Source organism: Gigantopelta aegis, chromosome 2 (assembly GCF_016097555.1).
Source record: "Gigantopelta aegis isolate Gae_Host chromosome 2, Gae_host_genome, whole genome shotgun sequence".
In the NCBI taxonomy this organism is placed as follows: Eukaryota; Metazoa; Mollusca; class Gastropoda; order Neomphalida; family Peltospiridae; genus Gigantopelta; species Gigantopelta aegis.
In genome coordinates, this window is record NC_054700.1 from 42,474,612 (window position 1) to 42,497,278 (window position 22,667).

At 35.0% G+C, this 22,667-nt stretch overlaps 1 protein-coding gene across 1 annotated transcript; it reads left to right on the top strand.

The window, feature by feature from the left end:
• Positions 1 to 283: 283 nt before the first annotated feature.
• On the top strand, positions 284 to 22,178 carry LOC121385853 (ubiquitin carboxyl-terminal hydrolase 3-like). The gene is made up of 15 exons (XM_041516644.1): positions 284 to 532; positions 6,287 to 6,347; positions 6,823 to 6,957; positions 8,362 to 8,466; positions 8,761 to 8,842; positions 9,434 to 9,522; positions 9,941 to 10,057; positions 10,622 to 10,735; positions 11,556 to 11,776; positions 13,640 to 13,720; positions 14,314 to 14,432; positions 15,036 to 15,155; positions 15,941 to 16,014; positions 16,894 to 16,934; positions 19,642 to 22,178. Exons 1-15 carry the CDS (start codon positions 445 to 447, stop codon positions 19,782 to 19,784), a joined length of 1,590 nt encoding a protein of 529 aa, XP_041372578.1. The 5' UTR covers positions 284 to 444; the 3' UTR covers positions 19,785 to 22,178.
• Positions 22,179 to 22,667: the final 489 nt, after the last annotated feature.

A 22,667-nucleotide genomic window follows, 5' to 3' on the forward strand; every position in this document is an offset into this window, starting at 1 on the left:
CATCACGTGACTATCTATTTTAACTATACGGCAATCTTCGGATGTCTTCGTAAGCACGAACTCCGAAGGTTTCCGATAAAAATGAATTCATTGCGCCAGAAAATACAGTTCCCAAAATAAATTGCCATCTGTCTGCAATATTCCATTAGACAGTGTAAAATAATGTCATACACTTAACAAAAAGAAGACGAACAGGATCTACTTTTCGTTTAAAATGTTTTGTCTTAAGAATAAGACTTTGATATTTGCCGTTGACATTTTAATGTATTAGTGAGCCGGCGGATGTGATGTCGGAAGCAAAGTCAATGCAGAAAAATCACAGAAGCTGTTAAAAAACTATTGTTATTACGTCCAACAAACATTTATATTACAAAATAAGCCCCTGTACAACTTATAACTACATAGGCTACTCTTTGCAAAGAGATCAAGCATTTTCTTTTGTAAATGGAGTGCCCACATTTGGAAGAAAGTGCAAGGATCACGGCGCCCTCTGTAAACTGTGAAACCAGTCATCCAGTGTTTTGTTGTTCTGGTAAGTGCACACTGAGGAAAATAACCCGGATTCCGACGATTTTAATACGCTTTTATTTTGTAAATTTGTATGTTTTTATAATTTTTGTAATCATCATTTTATAGCATTGTAATAAAAACAAAGAAAAACATTGACAAATTATCACCCATTCATTCATTGTTGTTTCCAAAAATAGCATTTAAAAGTTAGAAATGTGAAACGTTAACTACAGCCTAGTCTCCACTGTGACGATGTTCCTGACACCACCATACAATTTCAAAGAATAACTAAGGTTAAGAAATTAAAATAGTATGATGGCAAGATTTTAGATTACAAATAAACATCACATGCTAACTTTTGTTAGTCTGATACATCTGTCAACTGAGCTTGACATCTGATCACTGTTAAACAGGGAGTGCTTGTAGCCAATTATAAATAAAACAGGGAGTGCTTGTGACCAAGTTGGCCACATCATATTTCTGTGATATTTATCGTGAAAAACTGAACTGGGCTGCCCCATAAACCGGTCTTATTTACGTTTTTAAGGAATCGGAAAGAGTTTGACCTATACCCGTCTATATCAAAGGTTCTAAAGACTAACCCTATACCTAACACTACCTTAACCATTGAAAGGGGAGTACAGATCAATCTCATTCCAAGGAATCTGCATGCGATTGAACAACCCCTGCAATTGCCCATGGCAATCGGCAATGCCGTGGAGATTGCTACGGACATTTTCATTATGTGCAGCATTTTTTTTTACGTGGACTTTATTAGAATAAAATATAGTAAGATCCATGGTCTAGTGGATAAGCTGCCGGACAATCAAGCTGACGACAGTGGGTCAAAGCTGGCTCACACATTTGATTCATCTTTCTCATCTATCACCCTCTGCCTATCATTCTCATTATCTTAATACTTTATAAAACACTTTCCAATTTCTCCCACGATTTCAATATATTTCGACCCTTTCTGTCAGTTTCCTTTGAGCTGTTCACACCATCACCTACCTGTCTCAACTTCCTTCACGGGTGCAATCTCTGTGTATTTCGCTGCATCCACCTGGCATCCTTGTCTTCTGCTGCTAATAAAGCTGGTCTGAACCACATTACTAACTAACAACCGCTGGTAGTAGGGTTGCATAGTAGGTGGTTACATGTGCCTCTTAACAATGCTAGAAGTAACTACTGAACACTCCCCGAGGTGGTCAGACTAAGCATACAGCTAAAAGCTGATGGGGAATGGCAGGTGTGTGGCACAGGTAGCCACAAGAGACAAGCACCTGTCACAGTTGGAGAGACTGGGATGTGGAGGTGGACACGAAAGAAGTTGGAGGAGTTCCCACATTGGGAAGAAATGAGATGGAATTGAAAGAAGAGAAATATGAAACTGTTAAACCAGTCTGGTGGACTATTTATGCTCGGTCAGGCTGAACTCTATCCAAATTTAAGGAGTTCCAACTAGGTCATTGAACTCTGTTGGCTGTTCATAGCACATGCATTGCAGAGAGGTGACAGTTTATAAATTGTTGAACCATGGCTGTGGTGCATTGTGAGTGTTTTATTTTCAGTAAAATGTTCAACATACACTCCTACAAGCCTGATGATGAGATATTTGTCGATATACATATAGATCGTTCCGATAGTTTAATAAAAATTTCTAACCCTCCCCCAAAAAGATTTTAGCAATTTTATTTGTTTTGAAAGGGGGGCATTCAGTCTGTTATGGAAAATCAATTTTAATTCTATATTGCATTAAATTATTCTGACACTTTGATGTAATATAATAAAACAAATGCAGATTGAACTGGCACATCACTGCGGACTGACTACGCTGTATGCAATAAATTGTCTTTTCCTTATAACCCCATTGTTCTTGATTAGATTAGATTAGATATGTTTTAAACGTGCTCACATACCTTTATGGTTTCGAGCACGCCTATCCCCAGTCCGGCCTCCGATATAATCGGTGGTCTGACTCGGGGCAGGAAAAACCTAACTATAATAAAATTTTGAAATTTTAAACTGGAGGTCAAAAAGAGTAAATATATTATGTTGACATTAATAATTTTGAATGCGTTCCCAAAAGAAATACAGAAATCCCTACTCTACACCTATATAATTATTTAAAATTAACGCAAATTTAGATGGGGAAGTCTAAAAGTAAAAATACAAACATTATAATTTATTTTAAAAAAAAAATTGTTCTTGATCATGCATGTGTCATTCATGTGTTAACTATTAATTACTGCCACTGGTGTAAATTACTGCGTATTGGTAAACAAAACAGATAGCAAACTCTTCATTCTCATTCACTTACATTCCAGAGTTGCGAACATGTTGACGTTACAATTGCCGTGGATGCTGTTTTTCTGTGGGGAAATGTCTTGTTGTGGTCATTTTTTCAAATGCAGGGGTTGTTGAATACTAACGTCAAAATACTTTTGTTGAATTAAGAATACCTTCCCAAAGACAAAGTGCTCAAATGAGAAAAAGAAAAGTAGACATTGAAAATAGTTTTATACATAGGGAAATGTATACACGCAACCCCTGCAATTAAGAAAATGTCCACAGCAAAAAAAACATGCTGTTGAAAAAAACTCACAAAACAACACTTCTTAATCAATAAAAAAAACATGCAGTGATTTCAGTAGAATTCAGAAGTAATTGGCAGAGTAGCAAATGTAAACGGCAAAAGACCTACATACATCATACTTCCATCTGTATAAATAATTGAATCAGCAAGATTGAAAGTAGACAGCAAAATAATTTAATTAGGGTAACATAGACGTACAATTTCGCACCATAGATTATAAGTTGTCAATGCCGGCACCTATTGAAAACAGTAACATGTGACATCCAGTAAAAAAAACCCATCAATTATCTGCCAAATAATTTAATTTTTATCACTTTTTGACGAAGCATAAACTTGTGTTTTGCATGATAATTAATATAACCACATCATGAAAACATGTTTAAAAGTCTATGGTGTGAACTTGTTATGATCTTTGGAATATATGGAGCTGAAGTTATTGTTGGTACAATATTAATGTTCTGTCTGATGAATTGTATGTAGAGTTATTTCTTTTATTTGACAACCTATATTTTTCTGCTTTTAGGCTTATTTTTAGTATAAAGGCATACAATCATGTGTTTATTTACATATTTCATGGTCGATATTTTGCATGTATAATTCATATTTGGTCAGTTGCGGCAATCAATGTATGCCATTGTGTGTGTTTAAACTGCTTCAGTGGTGCATGCAATTTAATATGCATTAACACATCAGATATTATATATTCGCACCATCACAACCTACACCGACAACTTTTGACCTCCATTCATCAATGCCGAGATCTCGGAATGCTTTGTCGATAGCATGATACACACCATCAGCATGTGCATATTCTACCGGCTGGCAGCGCAGATATTGATAGTGGGCTTGTCCATTGATGACATAGCGAACACAGATGAGTTCAACTTCACTAACACTTGTGTCAGTTGTTCCATCAAACATGAGCCCCATCACTTAACAGTTTGATATCTGTTCAATGGTTGTAGCCGTGACATCTTCGTAGAGGTACTTGATGAATCACCGACAAGCATTGTCACATTGTTACTGGTTACCCATCTTAGCACCATTCTTTTCATGGAGTGACAATAACTTCGGGTAGACAGTGAAGGGGAGCTCCTTAACAACGAAGTAAGCTATATTAAATAGCTTTTCCATTGTGGCAATGTTCTTTTGTACTTGTGTATGACATTGACACTTCCATATGAGATTTCAATTTTAACTTTGACCGTTCTATCATGTTGATTCATCTACCCAAAACACATGTGACTATCAATCAGTTGATATTTATAATTTAATTGTGTGTTTCTTTGTAACTTTGATATAACTACAATTGAGGATTGATTGTTTGAAACTGGTGCTGAGGTTCATCTTATTGAGCACATGGACCATCAGTTGACTTTTGCCATTTGAATGTTTTTATAACTTTGATATGTGATTACATTGATTATTATTTGTTTGAAACTCATCTTATTGAGTATATAGTTGATATGTCAGTATGTTTTATTTGTTTTTGTTTCTGTGATATGTGACTAGATTGGTGAACGATTGTTTGAAACACTGGTGCTGAGGTTTATTTTATTGAGCATATCAATCAGTTGATTTTTTTTAAACATTTTATATTCTTTGTTTTGTTTATTTGGATATGGATGTGACTACAATTGATGTTTGGTAATTTGAAACTCGATTGCTAATGTTCATCTTATTGAACATAATATTCGTCAGTTGATTGTTGTCATTTGAGTGTGTGGGTTTTTGTTTGTTTTTTTACTGAGATTTGTGACTACATTGAAGATTTTATTGTTAAGTTCACAATCTTATTTTGTGATGCAATAAAGATTCTTCTAGTCGACTCCTGGATACTGATTTCTAACTCGTGTTATGTGATGAATGCGGGAAAAAAAAAAAAATATATATATATATATACATGGACATGTGGTATATCTGATGGGACAAGTAGTTTTATTTTTTGCATGTCCTACAGGACAGGTGCCTTAAAAAGTTAATGTAGAGCCCTGCAAAGTCTCATCTGCTTTGCAGATTCATTGCATAAGAGTTTTGGTGACATGCGGCACTTGAAAAACAATAGCCCTGTTTATGGACTAGCTGAAGAATGTCAACATTAGACTACGACATGCATTTAATCTATTCACAACAGAAAATGGCATGGATATTAACATTTGTTGGTTGATTTTGATTAAGTGAACAAGGTAAATATTATTTCATCAAATCATTACAATGCGCATGTGCAGAAACCACTTTCCGTTAATAGGCCAGTTCACAGTTACTCGGGGATAACCAGCAAACTCAATGTTTTTCATTGGTCAAGAGTTAAGACAATATTCCACTAAACTACAATGAATTACTCTCCTACCTTTATTTTTCGTTAGATTTTGTCCAGACAGAAATCTTGAAAAAAAACCCCATTACAGTGACACAGATTCCACATACTAGATGTCACCTATGGTGACTTTGGTGAGATTACATAGGGAAAAAAGGATGTAATTTTGTGCCGACTGCCATTTTACCTTTTTATGGAATACTCTGAAAGAGGGGTGAAAGGATGTGTCTGAAATTAACGTCATAACATGTTTTGATAAAAGCAAACATGATGACGTCATATTAATTATACTTAGCACTTCAGTCTCATGTGTGAAATCTGTGTCACTTTAATGGTTTTGTGTCTGGAAAAAATTTGGGGGAATTGTAACAGTAATTAAAGGTAGGAGAGTAATTTATTGTAGTTGTTAACAATTTGGTTAGGTCTTTAGTTGTCGATCACAATTTTTTTTAAGTTGTTCCAAGTTCTTGAGTATTGGTTCGTTGTTTTTAATAGAAGCATTTTCTGCTAACCAATTCACAACATTACTTTCAATTTGCTGACCAATCACACTGCCAACCTCTTTCAAATTGGCTGATTCAGTTCCTGTCAGGAAGTGCACATGATTGGTTAACTGTTTTGAAAAAAAGGTTGAGTTGGCAATCTGTATGGTCGACAAGATTGAATGCGATGTTGCTTAGTGAATAATATATCGAGAGTAGTCAATCACATAATATTACCAACCCAGAAATGGCACTTTATGAACTGTTTTGCATTTATTATGTACTCTCAACTTATTTTCTGGCAGAAAGCCTGAAAAAAATACTCATGCAAACACACTCGTATTAATTTTTAAAATTATTTTAATTTCTTTTATCTTTCAGTTTGCAAGGTTGAAAGTAGTCCCTGGATTTGCTTGGCTTGTGGAGTGGTTAATTGTGGAAGGTATTGTTTTTACACAACTGAATCGTTTTAATGTACACTGTCTTAAAGGATTTTAGCTGGAAAAAAAAAAAAAAAAATTGGTAATATTTTTGACATCCTGTTTTGAAAACCCATAGTAGGTGCTAGAAAACTGTTGGAAATTAGCATCTTTCAGGCTTTAAGCTGTCATTTGTCAAATTGCCAAATGCGAATTAAAGTTGAATTTGGCAGAACTATTTCTTTAATAATTCTCCAAAGAAGCTCATAAGAAAATGCCTCCCTATTTGTAGATCTGCAACCATTTTGGCTGTTTGGCAAATTGAAATGTTTATTTGGATACAAATTTTGTTAATTTTTTTTCCTAATTGTAAATAATCCTTTTGGTCCGGCTTAAACCTTGATGTTTATTTCATTAAATAGAATTAACACTGAATAATGTGAATGAACGCTCAAGTATTATTCTGTTTATATTGTTTTGATGTTAAAATCTGTTTAGGTTTGTGAACGCACACGCGAAGCAGCACCATGAAGAAATGTGCAAAGATGTACAGTCTGTATCAGAGGCAGGCCCTCTTCCAGGATCAAACAAGCATGCTGTTTGTATGGACTGCCATAGTTTTATGGCGTACTGGTGGGTTTTTAAATCACAGTTTAATCTTATTTGTGGGGAACTTTAAAGCTGCCGTCTCACATCTCCATCCTAATGTAAAATGCTAGCATTCTGTCTGTGCTAAGAGCAAAATTAAGTTGAACTTGAAGATCACTCTTCTGAAATGATCCTAGGCAAACAATCACGTGAAGTTTTAAATAAAAAATATTTAACAAATTATTGCGAGGCAACCAATTTTCCACACTGCTAAAAGTTTTCATGTGCGTGTAGAGGGGAGCAGGAGTGATCACTCACCTTTCCTGATGAAGACTAAACATAAATTTTAATAAATACATGTGATTTCGCAATCAACAGATATCAAATCTGTGATCAATTTTTTTTTAACATTAAGCTGTTAGTTTTTTATTTTCTGTCTTATTTGTCCATCCTGTTGTCTACTTTTTTCTCTCAAAATTAGATTTGAGAAACTTAACAATAATTTATACATACATACATACATACATACATACATACATACATACATACATACATACATACATATGACTTGACCTCTGACCTATGGCACTTATCCTTAGTGAAAAAGAATGGAACTACGGTAGAAAGTGTCAACCTACCTCTCAATCTAATTAAAATTAGCCCCACTATTACATGTGGATCTAACACCAGCCTGTTGGAGCTCATGTCCACCAATCAAAACCTTACTTGCAGAATCCTGCCAGTGATTTAAAAATAATTTGAAAGCATTCCTAATTATCCTGAGGGTATACGATATGTTTCATGTGAATTACGAATGCCTTATTTAGACGAGTAGAACTAATTTTAATCGGATTGCTAACAACACTGCGTAATCCCCAATGTCCAGGTAACATTTCGTCTGTAAATAATAATTTAAATATTGACCAATCACACTTCACCTTTTATAACGTTATTTGGGAGCATACAAATTCTAAAAATATTGGGCGAGTCTATTTTAGTAGCCGCGTACAGCGAACCATACCAATACATACGGGGTGGGTTGTCAGTCTTCAATTTTACATTAAAATTTATTTATTTATTTATAAAAAAAACCCTAACTAAATCAGTCTTCAGTTTTACATTACAAATTATTTATTTTATAAAATAAAACATGTTTTAAGGCATTCGTAATTCACACGAATAGTATACCCTCAGAATAATTCGGAATGTTTTCAAATTATTTTTAAATCACTGGCAGGATTCTTCAAGTAAGGTTTTGATTGGTGGACATGAGCTCCAACAAGCTGGTGTTAGATCCACATGTAATAGTGGAGCTAATTTTAATTAGATTGAGAGGTAGGTTAAGTATTTACCAAAATGGAGAACAATTTATTTTTACTTATCTGAACTTAGTGAACTATTTTCTACTTGTTTTTTCTTGTTTAACTGTATTATTTTCTTGTGTTCTAGCTATATCTGTGATGATTTTGTGATCAACGATACTGAATCAGGATACTTAAAAAATCTCAGGAAACAATTAGAATCCATATCTCCGCTGGGCTGTCACCCACAAAGGTAACATTATGTTGACCGTAATATTCATTTATATTGTATCTAGGGAGCAAATGTTTTGTTTCATAAATTAATTTGATACAGTGCATCTGGCAGTGCAAACATTTTCTATGTGTGGCTGAAATCAGACATAAAATCTTTGTCACTTACATGGAAAATTTAGCAAAAAGTCGCACAGGTTGATCTGTAGACTGGAGTATCTTTATCCCTAGATGTCAAATTTCATTCCCCAGTTAGCCAAAATGATAAAGGCAGGTGGTGTGAGCCTAATAAATGTTTTGTGTTTGTTTTGTACAGTGCTCAAAATCACAGGAAAGAAAGAAGTAGGAGAAGAGATTCAACCGAGTCTATAGAAAATGTGAAGAAAAAACTTAAAAAGGTTTGTACTTCTAATGCTTATCACTGTGTTTTCATGTCTGGGAAAGTTATATAAAACGTTGCTACTATTAGTACTAATTAAAAAGTGTAGCTTCTGTGTCGGCACCAGGTATTATTTCTAGATCAAAATTGACAAATGCTTTAATAGACGCTAATGCTACTGTCCAGTACTATGGTGTGTAACTATTCTTTTCTTTGTCGTTAATAGGTTTAGTTTGTAGAGCTTATTTAATGTCTTTGTCTAACCATTGTTCATAAGTTTTCTGTTGATAGCCCTATACATTAAAGTTTCCATCTAGAAGCCAGATGGCACCTATTTTTTTTTTTTATATAGATAGTATGAAATGTTTTAGTGGCAAAATGAAAACAGTGATTGCAGTGTAGAAGGCTGTATTGTGCTCTCTTCTTTTTTCTTCTTTTGTTTTATACGAGTTGACCTAACAATGGCAAGCCTATTGTCTGTATGAGTCCTAAGTTACTGATTAGTTTAAAAATAATTTTGAAAGTTTACGTTATTCATTCAATAAAGATCTGTGTGAGGCTTATTTGCTTGTTTTAGTTGTATCTGAATTGGTTTTAAAATTTGTTTCAGGATGAAAAATCTCAGCGACCTCACCGATCATCAGGCTTAAGGAATTTGGGAAATACTTGCTTTATGAATGCAGTTGTGCAGTCACTGAGGTTAGTGCTACAAGTTTTTGCCAAATTATCTATTAAACTTCAAATATAGCAAAATCCCAGTTATTGTGTATCAAAATATAAATTATAACATAAAATTATTTTGCCAAATTAAAATAAAATTCGCCAGTTTTTTAATTTCGCAATTGGCGAATTTGGTGAATGCCAGAGCTAGCCCAGCATGATTTTGCTAATATGCTACCAGAAATGATTGTTTCCATGAAATTCTGTTGCTCGACTAATATGTAAAACAGCTCGCACAACAAAGCAATGCACTCACGATGACCATCTCTAAGAGTTAGTTAAATCAAAAAGGGTGAAAAGGATCCTTGTTCTAATACCTGTTTGGGAACTGGTGGTGTGTGTTTCATTAGTATTCTTATGGGCATTAGTAATGTGTTGTTGATTTGTTTACTTTTAGTAATATACAAGAGTTCTGTGGCTACATCAAACAGCTGCCCTCGCTAGAAGACAAGGTGATGAAGAGAAAAACTCACCACACAAATAAGAAACGTGATATGGTCAGTGGGGAGACAGTGTAAGTAAAAGGTCTTGTTCTATTAGAATGATGGGCATTTACTTTTCCGATGGCATCTTTGACAATGTCAGCCTTTGAGTTTAAGTTTGACGTTTAGATCCGTTTCTCACAAACTGTAAGTCATATATCAATGAAACTTGGTTTGTATGTTTATCACAGTGCACTGAAAAAGTTTTTAGTAGGCGAGACATTTAATTCTTGTTACCACAGTGTGCTTTACCATGCTGTTCACAATTATCCACATTTAAACAAGTGTACAAAGCATACTGTTTTGTTTTTTGCTACACTTACCCCATCCTAAGAGTGTACATGAACAATTTTTGTATAAAAATATTGCCAAATGTTTAGCTGTTATAAATGTTTAGCTGATTTTTTAAGTTTATTTATTAAAAACAAAGAAAACGTCAAATGCCCTCATGGTAAATAGCATAACTATCAGCAGACTTGTGTACAAAATCTATTTCTGTTAATGTGAAAAGTGGCCTTATACATTGATGCTTTTAGAACTATCGACTTGAGGTGTGTTAAATAAGTAAATGTTTGTGGATTATTTTTTGTTTTCAGATTGCTCATTGAGGAGCTCAGAAAGACCCTGGTGTCTTTATGGCAAGGACAGAAAGCTGCCATCTCGCCAGAGTCTCTCTTTAATGTGATATGGAAAGTTGTGCCAAGATTTCGGTGAGTGCATCACTGAAGAGTTATTGGGGTTTTTATTGTTAGGGTTTTGTAAGTTGTGGGGGCGAGACCTAGCCCAATGGTAAAGCGCTTGCTTGATGCACGGTCGGTTTGGGATTGATCCCCGTCAGTGGGCACATTGGACTATTTCTCGCTCCAGCCAGTGCACCACGACTGGTACATCAAAGGCCGTGGTATGTGCTATCCTGTCTTTGGGATGGTGCATATAAAAGATCGCTTGCTGCTAATTGAAAAGAGTAGCACATGAAGTGGCGACAGCGGGTTTTCTACCTCAATATCTGTGTGATCCTTAACCATATGTCCAACGCCATATAACCGTAAATAAAATGTGTTGAGTGCATCGTTAAATAAACTATTTCCTTCTAAGTTGTGGGGAAGGATTTAGCTCAGTCGGTCGAGTTCTCGCTCAAGGTACTTTCGTCGCAGCATCGAACACCTCAATGGATCCTTTCAGCTGATTGGGTTTTTTCTTCATTCCAACTAATGCACCATAACTGGACAAAGGCTGTGGTATGTGCTTTCCTGTCTGTGGGAAAGTGCACATAAAAGATCTCATTCTGCATTAGGAAAAATGTAGCCAGGTTTCCTCTGATGACTATGAGTGTAATTACCAAAAGTTTGACAGTTGTCTCCCTTTGACTATTGTTAAAAGTTAGAGGTGTGTGCTGAGCTAGTATTTAGTTTGGTTAGTATTTAGCTGATTGACTGCTGTTTGGCTTATTAAATGCTGCCAACAGCAGGATGTTTATTGTTTGTGTTTAATTTAGTCATTGCAGTACTTGATTGCTGCTTTGTTTATCAGGGGCTACCAACAACAGGATGCTCACGAGTTCATGCGCTACCTGCTGGACCGCCTACACACAGAGCTGCTGCAGCTGCTGCCGTACCCCAACAACAACAGCCCCTTCATCGGACCAAAGGGCAAGTCGACCATCGTCACGGCAATATTTGGCGGTTTGCTGCAGAACGAGGTCAACTGTCTTATATGTGGCATGGAGTCAAAAAAACATGACCCTTTTCTAGGTGTGTAATACAATATTACCACTGGTCTGTGCCATATAGTTTTAGGGTTTTTTTTAAAAATATATATTTTTTAAATTGTTTTCAGACTTATACTACACTGGCCCCAACTTCTTAAAATTGTTAGTTGCTATATAAATAACTCAGGTTGGGTGTACGTTTTAATGGAAGATTTCAATATTTAAATTATTATTTACAGACGAAATGTTACCTGGACATTGGGGATTACGCAGTGTTGTTAGCAATCCGATTAAAATTAGTTCTACTCGTCTAAATAAGGCATTCGTAATTCACATGAAACATATCGTATACCCTCAGGATAATTAGGAATGCTTTCAAATTATTTTTAAATCACTGGCAGGATTCTGCAAGTAAGGTTTTGATTGGTGGACATGAGCTCCAACAGGCTGGTGTTAGATCCACATGTAATAGTGGAGCTAATTTTAATTAGATTGAGAGGTAGGTTAAGTAGCTACCTCCTTTCTTTTTCACTAAGGATAAGTGCCATAGGTCAGAGGTCAAGTCATATGTATGTATGTATGTATGTATGTATGTATGTATGTATAAATTATTGTTAAGTTTCTCAAATCTAATTTTGAGAGAAAAAAGTAGACAACAGGATGGACAAATAAGACAGAAAATAAAAAACTAACAGCTTAATGTTAAAAAAAAATTGATCACAGATTTGATATCTGTTGATTGCGAAATCACATGTATTTATTAAAATTTATGTTTAGTCTTCATCAGGAAAGGTGAGTGATCACTCCTGCTCCCCTCTACACGCACATGAAAACTTTTAGCAGTGTGGAAAATTGGTTGCCTCGCAATAATTTGTTAAATATTTTTTATTTAAAACTTCACGTGATTGTTTGCCTAGGATCATTTCAGAAGAGTGATCTTCAAGTTCAACTTAATTTTGCTCTTAGCACAGACAGAATGCTAGCATTTTACATTAGGATGGAGATGTGAGACGGCAGCTTTAAAGTTCCCCACAAATAAGATTAAACTGTGATTTAAAAACCCACCAGTACGCCATAAAACTATGGCAGTCCATACAAACAGCATGCTTGTTTGATTGATTTTTCTGAATTAGTAAAAGGTTTAATGGTAAAAGTGACAACAAGTGGTGCACACAGTAATACAACAATTATTCAGGGTTCGTAGCGGCCTTTAAATTCCTGGAAAGTCTTTGAATTTGAAATAAAAATGATTTTTAGGTCTTTGAATTGTAGTAAAAGTCTTTAAAAGTATTTACATTTTCACAAATTATGTATGTCCATTCCTCAAATAGTTTTTCGGACTTTTTTTTTGACAGTCGTAATTGAGATATTGAGCTGAAATGTTTTTATGGGTTTATCATGTAGAGTTACCGATCAAATTTTTACTTTTGTGGGGATTTGCCCATTTTTAATGCAAGATCAAGTTCAGTCTTTCATGGGAATTTATTCAAGGACCATAACTGTAAACAGAATTTAATTTATCCATGATTGACACAGTTATGGCCCCTGAACTTACAAGAGTTGTGGGACCCAACAGGAGACGTGTATTGCTTTAGCAGTATTCAGAATGCAAATGTGTTAGAGTGCGTCATTAAGTAAAACATTTCCTTCTATTTAGAATGCTTGTATACTTTTCTGAGAGAACTATTGTTGTATTCTGTGAAAGAACAGCTTTGTTTTTTTAAAGGGAGGAAATTTGTGGTGCTTTCTTGATGTTGCAAAGTGACATATAAGCTAAAAGTGGTCTAATATACAATACCTGTAATACTTGTTGAGAAATAATGGTTTGAAAAAAAAACACATATTTGTATGAGTAAACATTTGAATGTGTGTGGTTCATGTTTACCAAATGGTTTTTTTTTGTCAGATCTTTCGCTTGATATCCCGACTCACTTTTCTATGAAATCAACAAAACCCAAAGAAGGAGAGCCAGTGTGCACATTAGTAGGTAAGAAAAGATGTCACTGATTGTTCCATGCTGCATTGTTACTGTCAGTTTGACCAGCTCATAGCAAAGCTTTATGTGCCTTATATTTGTGACATTATTCTGAACCCAATTTTGGCATTTTAATATAGTCTTTTTGAGAAAATCATGGTCTTGTTTCAATTTTACATATTGTTTGTTACATGAAGCACAGTGTCCAGTGGACATAGTGTTTTGATGGAAACTTTTTCATATTGTTTAGTTGTAATAACATCAATAGACCTTCACTGTTAATTATTCCAAAACCTGCACAGAGACGTATATTGCATTGTGGAAATTAACTCTTTATATTGTCAAGCTAATAATAGAGATCATATTGATATAGGAAAAGAGCTAATAAGTCAATGACTTTAATTCTGCCATTTTAATTTTTTTTTTTCCCACATAAAGTTAAAAAAAGTAAATAAAAAAATAAATATAGTCATTGCATGTGTTTTCTAAACATTGTTAAATAAACACAGAATCAAAATGTAGTGGCCTAATGTGCATTATTTATTTTTGCATTGTGATATCCAGCAAATTTGACACTGTTGATTTCTTGTGTTTGCTCTTTTCAGACTGTCTGTCCAGCTTCACTGATGTGGAAGAGTTGGAGGATTCAGAACTCTACATGTGTAGCAACTGTAAACAGAAACAAAAATCTACTAAGAAGTTCTGGATACGCAGGCTGCCAAATGTAAATTATAAAATTATTATTTATAACTAGTTATCCTTTTCCCACTAAAGGTGGTTACAGGGGACAGTATTTCAAAATCTTATGTAATAGTAAATATGTTTTGTAATGGTGGTGGGTGGGCATGGGAGCCACTTTTTAATATTTGCCTGTGCTATGTGTTTTAAAGCAGTGTGGGTGGCAAACAGTTTCTAATGTAAAATAATCATGGTACGTTTATCAACTATAGACTGTCCCATCCTCTTCAGGGTTTCTGCCAGAGGGTAAAATGGGTATGGTGCCATACCCAAATTTTAATTTTTTTTAAGTTAATATTTTGACAAAATTAATGACTCTTATCATTATTGTATGATTTTCTTAAGCGTAACCCTAAATGTAACACATTTTCTTTGTGGAGGAGGCCCCCATAGCCCCTGTTGATTGTGGTTGCATTCAATAACATAGCGCCATACCGAAAAATTTCTTTCTGGCAGAAACACTGCTCTTAAAAAAATGTTTTTTGTAAATAATTTCAGTTTGGTTTGATGTAAGAAAAAAGTGAAAGCGTAAGATATATTTTTTGTGTGCAATTTAGAAGGACTATAGTTTCTAATGTATGTATTTCAGGTTCTCTGTCTTCATCTAAAGCGTTTCCGCTGGGGCACCTACCATCGGCTGAAGGTGGAGACCTATGTGGACTTTCCACTACTGGGACTCGACATGAGCAGATACGTATTAAATAATCTGGTGAGTTGGGCCTACAGTAGTAACAGTTAACGTAATGCATTTGGTGTGAACAATCAAGGCTTCTAGATCATGGTAGCTCCACTCCCATGGCTAGTGATATTTGATGTTGGGCTAGTAAATAACTACTATTGCCATGCCCAACGGCTAGTGAAAAAAAAGGGGTCAAATGTCTATTTTGTAAATATGAATATTCTGCCCCCACCCAACCTCCAATGTTAGTGTTTTTAAGGTCTATTTCCCTCTGTAGGTGACATATCTGATTATTACTATTATTTAGTAAAATTGTATTAACTTAGTAGTAGGTCTAGTGAATTGTTAATTGTGGCAGTAAATTGTTTTAATCACTGATCCCATGGATAGTGGATTTTATAAAAATTCTAGAAAGCCTGGAACAAGTTTGTACTGCTTCAAAGTTCGTCATGTACCACATTTTCATGAATTGGGAGGCAACATGTGGGGATGGAGTTATTTTTAATTTTAACAAAAGCATGATGATGCATATTTATTTCACTTTGTAAACTTGAATTGAATACCCAGTGATTTATTGCATACATAAAATTATCTGTATGGATTTATTTTTTAAGTTTCTGTATAATTTGATTCATAGCTTCTTGAGACCAGTTAAACACTAGCCCTCTTTTGTGTTATGTGCTTTGCCCGCGATATTTAATTCACAACCTCCTGGCCAGTTTATAGAGATGCTTGTAATCTTTTGTTAGCGTGCTGCTTCTCATACACTCGCCTGGCAAGGAGATTGATCATACTTACTACTGATTATTTTGCAGCATGAAACTAGAGGAAGTTCTGCAGGAAGTAACTTGTATGATTTAGCTGCTGTTGTTGTCCACCATGGATCCGGGTATGTACTGTGGTCTCAGCAAAACAATGTACCGTCCGTGTGTTGAAAAATATTGTAAACTGGTGCGAGTTCAATGCAGCTCGAATAGTAATATTAGAAATCATGAAGTGTCATACAGGAAAGCTAACATTTATTTCATGGCAATTTTAAACTACAGCTATTTGGTTTATGATCATGGTTATCAGGAATTGAATTGGGTGGTGGTGGTGGTATGATTACATCAGAATTGTAAAGTGATGTAATATGGATAATTAATTTGAGATTCCATCTGAACCACTGAGCTACAATCCTTGAGTCATTACACATGCAGATATTACTGCCCTGGACAGATGGTCCAGATAGCAGAAGTCTGTGCTCAAGACTGTGCTTGAACCTTGATTGGATATAAGCATAAAAATAAGTTTAAAATTATCGATTTTTCTGAATTAGTAAAAGGGTAAATGGCAAAAGTGACAACAAGTGCACACAGCAATACAACAATTATTAGTTCCCTACCGGTCCAAATGGAGGGTACTAAGTTTTATCTGTCTTGTCTGTCTGTCCATTCTTCAAATAGGCCCATTGGGCTATTTCTCGCTCCAGCCAGTGCACCACGACTGGTATATCAAAGGCCGTGGTATGTGTTATCCTGTCTGGGATGGTGCTTGCATATAAAAGATCCCTTGCTGCTAATCGAAAAGAGTAGCCCATGAAAATAAGTAAATGAAATGGATCATTAGGAGATAAATATGGATGGCAACTCTCTAAGGTGCACAAGGAGTAAACAATACATATTGATACAGGGATCAAACGGTTAATATCACCGTGCCAGCTTTAGTCTTAAGTCATTCCTAGTCGAACCTATTTGTATTTGTATGAAAACTGATTTTTGTTTTTCAGGGCTGGTTCCGGCCACTACACTTCATACGCATCACATGATGGTATGTAAATGTATATTTTTCTTTCAGTTCCTTGGCATTGTAGGTCTGATCAGTCTATTAAATGATCCTGTGATAAAAATGCCAACACTAGCTATATGGATTTTGGTATATTTATTAATTCTTCGCACAACATTTTGTGGATAATAATGTTTTTAATATCTCGCTAGACTACAGGGCTAGCTCTGGGTGACCAGAAAATTTCACCAAATTGTCTATTAAACTTAAAAAATTGCTGAAATACAGTAATTTACTAACAAAATATTAATTATTACATGAAATTATTTCGCCAAATTAAAATAAAATTTGCCAATGGTTTTTAAAATTCGCAGTTGGTGAATTTGGTGAGTGCCAGAGCTAGCACTGGACTATCATAGTGTTTTCCCTAGCTTGTTTTAGCATGGCGCAACACCATGCCTCAATAGTCTAGGGCCATCTTGCCATAATCAACACCATGCCTCGATAGTCTAGGGCCATCTTGCCTTCATCAACACCATGCCTCGATAGTCTAGGGCCATCTTGCCTTCATCAACACCATGCCTCGATAGTCTAGGGCCATCTTGCCTTCATCAACACCATGCCTCAATAGTCTAGGGCCATCTTGCCTTCATCAACACCATGCCTCAATAGTCTAGGGCCATCTTGCCTTCATCAACACCATGCCTCAATAGTCTAGGGCCATCTTGCCTTCATCAACACCATGCCTCAATAGTCTAGGGCCATCTTGCCTTAATCAGCACCATGCCTCAATAGTCTAGGGCCATCTTGCCTTAATCAGCACCATGCTGCCCTGAGATTAAAGAAGCTTTTTTCAGTAGTTAATTCTAAAATTGCCTTGATAAAACACCAAAAAAGGTATTATTAATTAATAAAATATGCCTTTTATATCTTTTGCCTTTCATTTATTAAAGCAAACACATAAATTACATTAATGCTTATTTCAATTAATTTTTGTCTATTTTTAATGAAATACAAGTGCCCCGGAAATGGTAAAAATGCCCCAAAAGTGTTTGGTCTACCATGCCTTGCCTAATTTCTAGGGAAATCACTACTATCAAGTTGGCACTTTTGGACAGATTAATTATGTGTGTTGTTGCATTGGAACATTAGCAGGGCTTCTAGATTATTGTAGCCCCACTCCCATAGCTAGTGATATTCAATGTTGGGCTAGTAAATAACTACTATTGCCATGCCTGAAGGCTTGTGAAATAAAATTTGTCCAATGTTGCAGTAAGTCTTATTTTGTAAATATGAATATCCTGCCCACACCCCAAACCCCCAATATTGGTGTTTTTAAACTCTATCTCCCTCTTTAGGTGACATGTCTGATTGTTATTATTATTTAGTAAAATTGTATTAACTTAACCTTTAGACTACTGGATTAATTTTTAACAAAAACCACGTTGAGTGGGTACAAGTTTATAATTTTTTACTCACATATATTCACTTAAATATTTTATAAATACATGAAATAAAGTTCATATATGAATCGTTAAGTATTATTTTCGTGAGTTTTTTGTAATTTTTATTATTTTTAGATCAACTAATGGTGATTAAAATTAGGCAAAAAATCGAAAAAGTTGCGTTTACTTACGGGCATTTGTGGCCAGCTGTCCAGTATTCCCGATAACAGTGGTTTTCTGACCAGAATTCTTTTTTAAACCCGAACTATGATTCATATTGCAATATTTGGTGATTTTCGTTGGTGGTAAAACGATCAAATTTATTATCAAATTATCTGTCACAATCAGCTATCGATCCCTGAAAATGTGCCGCCATTGTTGTCCAGTAAAAATACTTGCCAAAAACCACTTTTTGAAGTCAAAATTTCAATGTATTTTCAATTGAAAAAATCAAAACAAAAGCCACCATTTTGAAAACAAATTAAAATTATTTTATTATATTTCCGTTTCCGGTGAATGTCGTGTGCAAAACGGCGGGAAATACGAATTGGGGAATGCACTGTATACAGTATTTCGACTGACATGACGTGGGTCTAGATATCAGAAGGTTGAAGTAAAGTAGGGCTAGTGAATTTTTAATCGTGGCTAGTAAATTTTTTAAATCACTGATTCCATGGCTAGTGGATTAAAAAAAATTCTAGAAGCCCAGATTAGTTTACAAAAATGGGAAACGTCAGGGTTTTTTTTTCCCTCTGGAATTGTGGGTTTAGTGCCACCCAAAAACTGTTACTGTTTTTGTACTTTAAAATACGCTCACAATAACCCCTTGTCAAAACCTTGCAAAGTTTTCAAGAATTTTTGTACAATGTAATTTTTATCTCTGAATTTAAACAACCGTGACCATTGTTATCAAATTTTGTATAGTAATAGCTTGAGAAAACGCAGATATAGAAATGCATACCATATGTCCGATGCCATATAACTGTCTGTTTCTCGTTCCAGCCAGTGCACCAACACTGGTATATCAAAGGCCGTGGTATGTGCTATCCTGTCTATGGGATGGTGCATATAAAAGAAACTTTGCTGCTAATTGAAAAAGAGTAGTCCATGAATTGGCGACAGCGGGTTTCCACTCAATATCTGTGTGGTCCGTAACCATATGGTCGACGCCATATAACCGTAAATAAAATGTGTTGAGTGGGTCGTTAAATAAAACATTTCCTCTATTTCCATATAACCGTAAATAAAATGTGTTGATGAGTCGTTAAATAAAATTTCCTTCATTCATTAATTTGTTTGTTTTGTAGGTCAGTGGTACCACTTCAATGACAGTACGGTGACTCAGTGTGAGAAGGAGACTGTGGCCAAGTGTAAAGGATACATCCTCTTCTACGTGCGCAGGGAAATCAAGCTTCCAGAGTACCTCAGTATAAACGGGAACAAGAACTGACTTTCTCCTCAAGGGGAGACAACTTCGATGCTGTGCTGATCCAGCAAGCTGGCTTGTTGGAAATGTTGTCCGTTAAAGCATTTTCTGTTTGTGTGTAAATTAGTACTTAAGTATTTGGGGTTCATGGTTGAAATATTCTGTAATAACTGCCTGTTCTATTTTTTGAAGTATCTCATCTGGTAACCGGTGTGAATAGATTTTTTTTTATATAGTTTTTACTATTTCAGTTTTAAAATGTGAATACAAAAAGGATTTGTCGATACGCACAGTGTTCTCAAAATGTGTTGAAATTACAAATGAAAGACGAATTTACATTACATTGCACTTTCATAAGACAGACCGTTTGTGGGTTGGAGGAAACATTTTTCTATGACGAAATTTAATATTGTTCACAGTAGTCGAGACAGTCCAATTTTCTCCATTCTTAGTTTAATTTCTAAACTTTTATCTTATATAAATAGCCACGTCTTTTCATACTAATTTCTATAAGTGTATGGGACAAGTAATGTATATAAACAGGAATACAGGGTTACTATTTGTTTCAGTTTTTTTAATGTCGCCTAATCATAACAAAAATTATCGTGTTCCTTTAGATTGCAGAATAAAAATTAACATTCAAATACAAGTGATACCTTCATTAGCTTGGTGACCATTGTTTGTGCATTCACGATGCTGTTCATGTAAATAGTATTAAAACAGTGATGTAAATACTAGCTAGAAGCTGGCAGTAGCCTTACTATTGATACATGCAGAACATTTGTCCAACCAGATTCAAATGTAGATTGTGTTGGTGTTGTTATTGTCACCAGATACGCTTATTTTTGTCCCCTACATATATAATGTTAAAAAACTCCTGTTTAATTAAGTTATTGTGAAGTAAATCGGATACTTGAGCGACAGGTGATTTTGTATTTCAAACTGGCTAATTATTATTAAACACTCTGAAAGAGGGAGTCAAAATTTAGATTTTAGCAAGGCAAAATAATAAGAATGGTTGCTGGGAGTGTGTAAAGGTAATCTCAGTTCACAAAAGAGTTGGTGGTTTTATTGGTTACTGCAGGCATCAAAATAATGTGTCTGGTAACATAGGTTACCACACATCGGTATTTTCATTATTGTCATTCTTCTTCTTATTATAAAATCCCTTCAGAGACTCATACTTTGTTACTCATTCCTATCACTGTTCTCACTGTCAGTTCAGTGTTTCTACCAGAAAGAAATTTTTGGGTATGGCGCTATGGAATTGAATACAACCACAGTCAACAAGGGGTATGGGGGACCTCCCCCAGAAAGAAACTGGGTTACGTTTAGGGTTTGGGTTAAGAAAATCATACAGTAATTATCAGAGTAATTAATTTGTCAAAAGGTTAACTTAAAAAAAAAAATCTATAACTTTTTTTGGGGTATGTGCCATACCCATTTTTACCCTCTGGCAGAAACCCTGACTGATACTGTATCGGAGCAACGTTTTGTTCAGTATCGCATTGCGATTCGCTACACAAGTTTCGGAGATCGCTACACAATTTAAAATATTAAACAGTAGTTTAGCTAATCAGTTTTTCAGTTGACTACAAATACTGCTATACAAGATTTTAAAAACAAAGTGTTCCTTGTGTATGTGTATGTAAATAACATTCAGGTTATCAGAATTTATGTGGTATAGTTCAGTAATATGTCGAGAAAGATGTACCGTTCTGGACTTTCTTGACAGGTAGTAACCTGTTGGCAACCTGAAGGACTTTAATCAACTTATTTTGATGACCGTTACCCTGACAGTGGATGTGGGCATATGTTAAAGTAAAATTTATATGCCGTATATGTGCAGAATTGAGGGCAAATTTCTTACATATTTTTCAAAAAATACCAACACACTTTTGTGTTTGCATTTTACTGAAACGGGTGGACAATCTTGTTTATTGAGTAAATTTTACACAGATTCCACCTGCATGGTTGTGATTTTAACAACAAGCATACATGTAGCTATGTTGTCTTCTTCAGGTTTATTTGGTGTTTGTTTTATAGGGCGTCATACATTGCCGTTTTGGAATGCTTGCCTGACATGGGGCAGACCTTAAGTATCTCTATTTTGGAACGGTGCAAAAAATGTTCTCGTATTTAAAATTAACTGATAACCTGTTTCATTTTTGTTTTTTTCTTAAGCTAAAGATTTTTTTATAACATTTTGAATGCAGGTAAGTCCTGGTAATATAATAATGTTTGTATGTTATTTTAACACTTGTTTTGTATTTTGATCTGTTCACATGTTCTTTGTTCAGTGAGTTTCTGTAGTTATCTTCATATATAGCCATTAGCAGAGGTGTGCAGTGCAACAGATAGCTTGCAGTTTCGAACATTTTTTGCAAGTATGGGGCTCATTTTGAAGTTAGTGTGAACATATGCCAGCAATGAACTGGTATCTTATCACCTTCAGCAATTGTAGGGCCAGTAGATATGCCAGCAATGAAGAGTTTGACCCAATTTTAATGATAAATTATGCCATTGTGAATTCTGGTCTGTCTTAGGATTTGGGGTTAATTGTTTTTTTAAATTATAAATGAGTGGTGTTACCGGAGTCCCGATTTATATGATGATGATGATGATGAGAGTTTAAAAAAGGCCAGACTGGTTTTTTACGCCCAACAAGAATCCTTGTTCATTGCTTAAAGAGACCAGTCTAGACATTGTTTGGATGTAAAAATACCTAAACAGTCTTAAACTGCCTTGAATAATTTTGTTTTTTCGATTTCATATATATTGGAGTCATAATCCTTTCTTAACTTCTATTGCAGGCGAAATTAATAAAATATTTAAATTGTGTTGCCAATGAGAAGGAAAGAAATTTAATTTGTAGACATTTTTTAGTTTTGACACTTCTGGGCACAT

Excerpts from the sequence above, each read along its gene's own strand:
- LOC121385853 (XM_041516644.1), top strand. The coding sequence starts at position 445 with ATGGAGTGCCCACATTTGGAAGAAAGTGCAAGGATCACGGCGCCCTCT. Across the intron at positions 8,843-9,433 it reads TGAAGAAAAAACTTAAAAAG|GATGAAAAATCTCAGCGACC; the intron begins GTTTGTACTTCT and ends AATTTGTTTCAG. Across the intron at positions 10,058-10,621 it reads ATGGTCAGTGGGGAGACAGT|ATTGCTCATTGAGGAGCTCA; the intron begins GTAAGTAAAAGG and ends TTTTGTTTTCAG.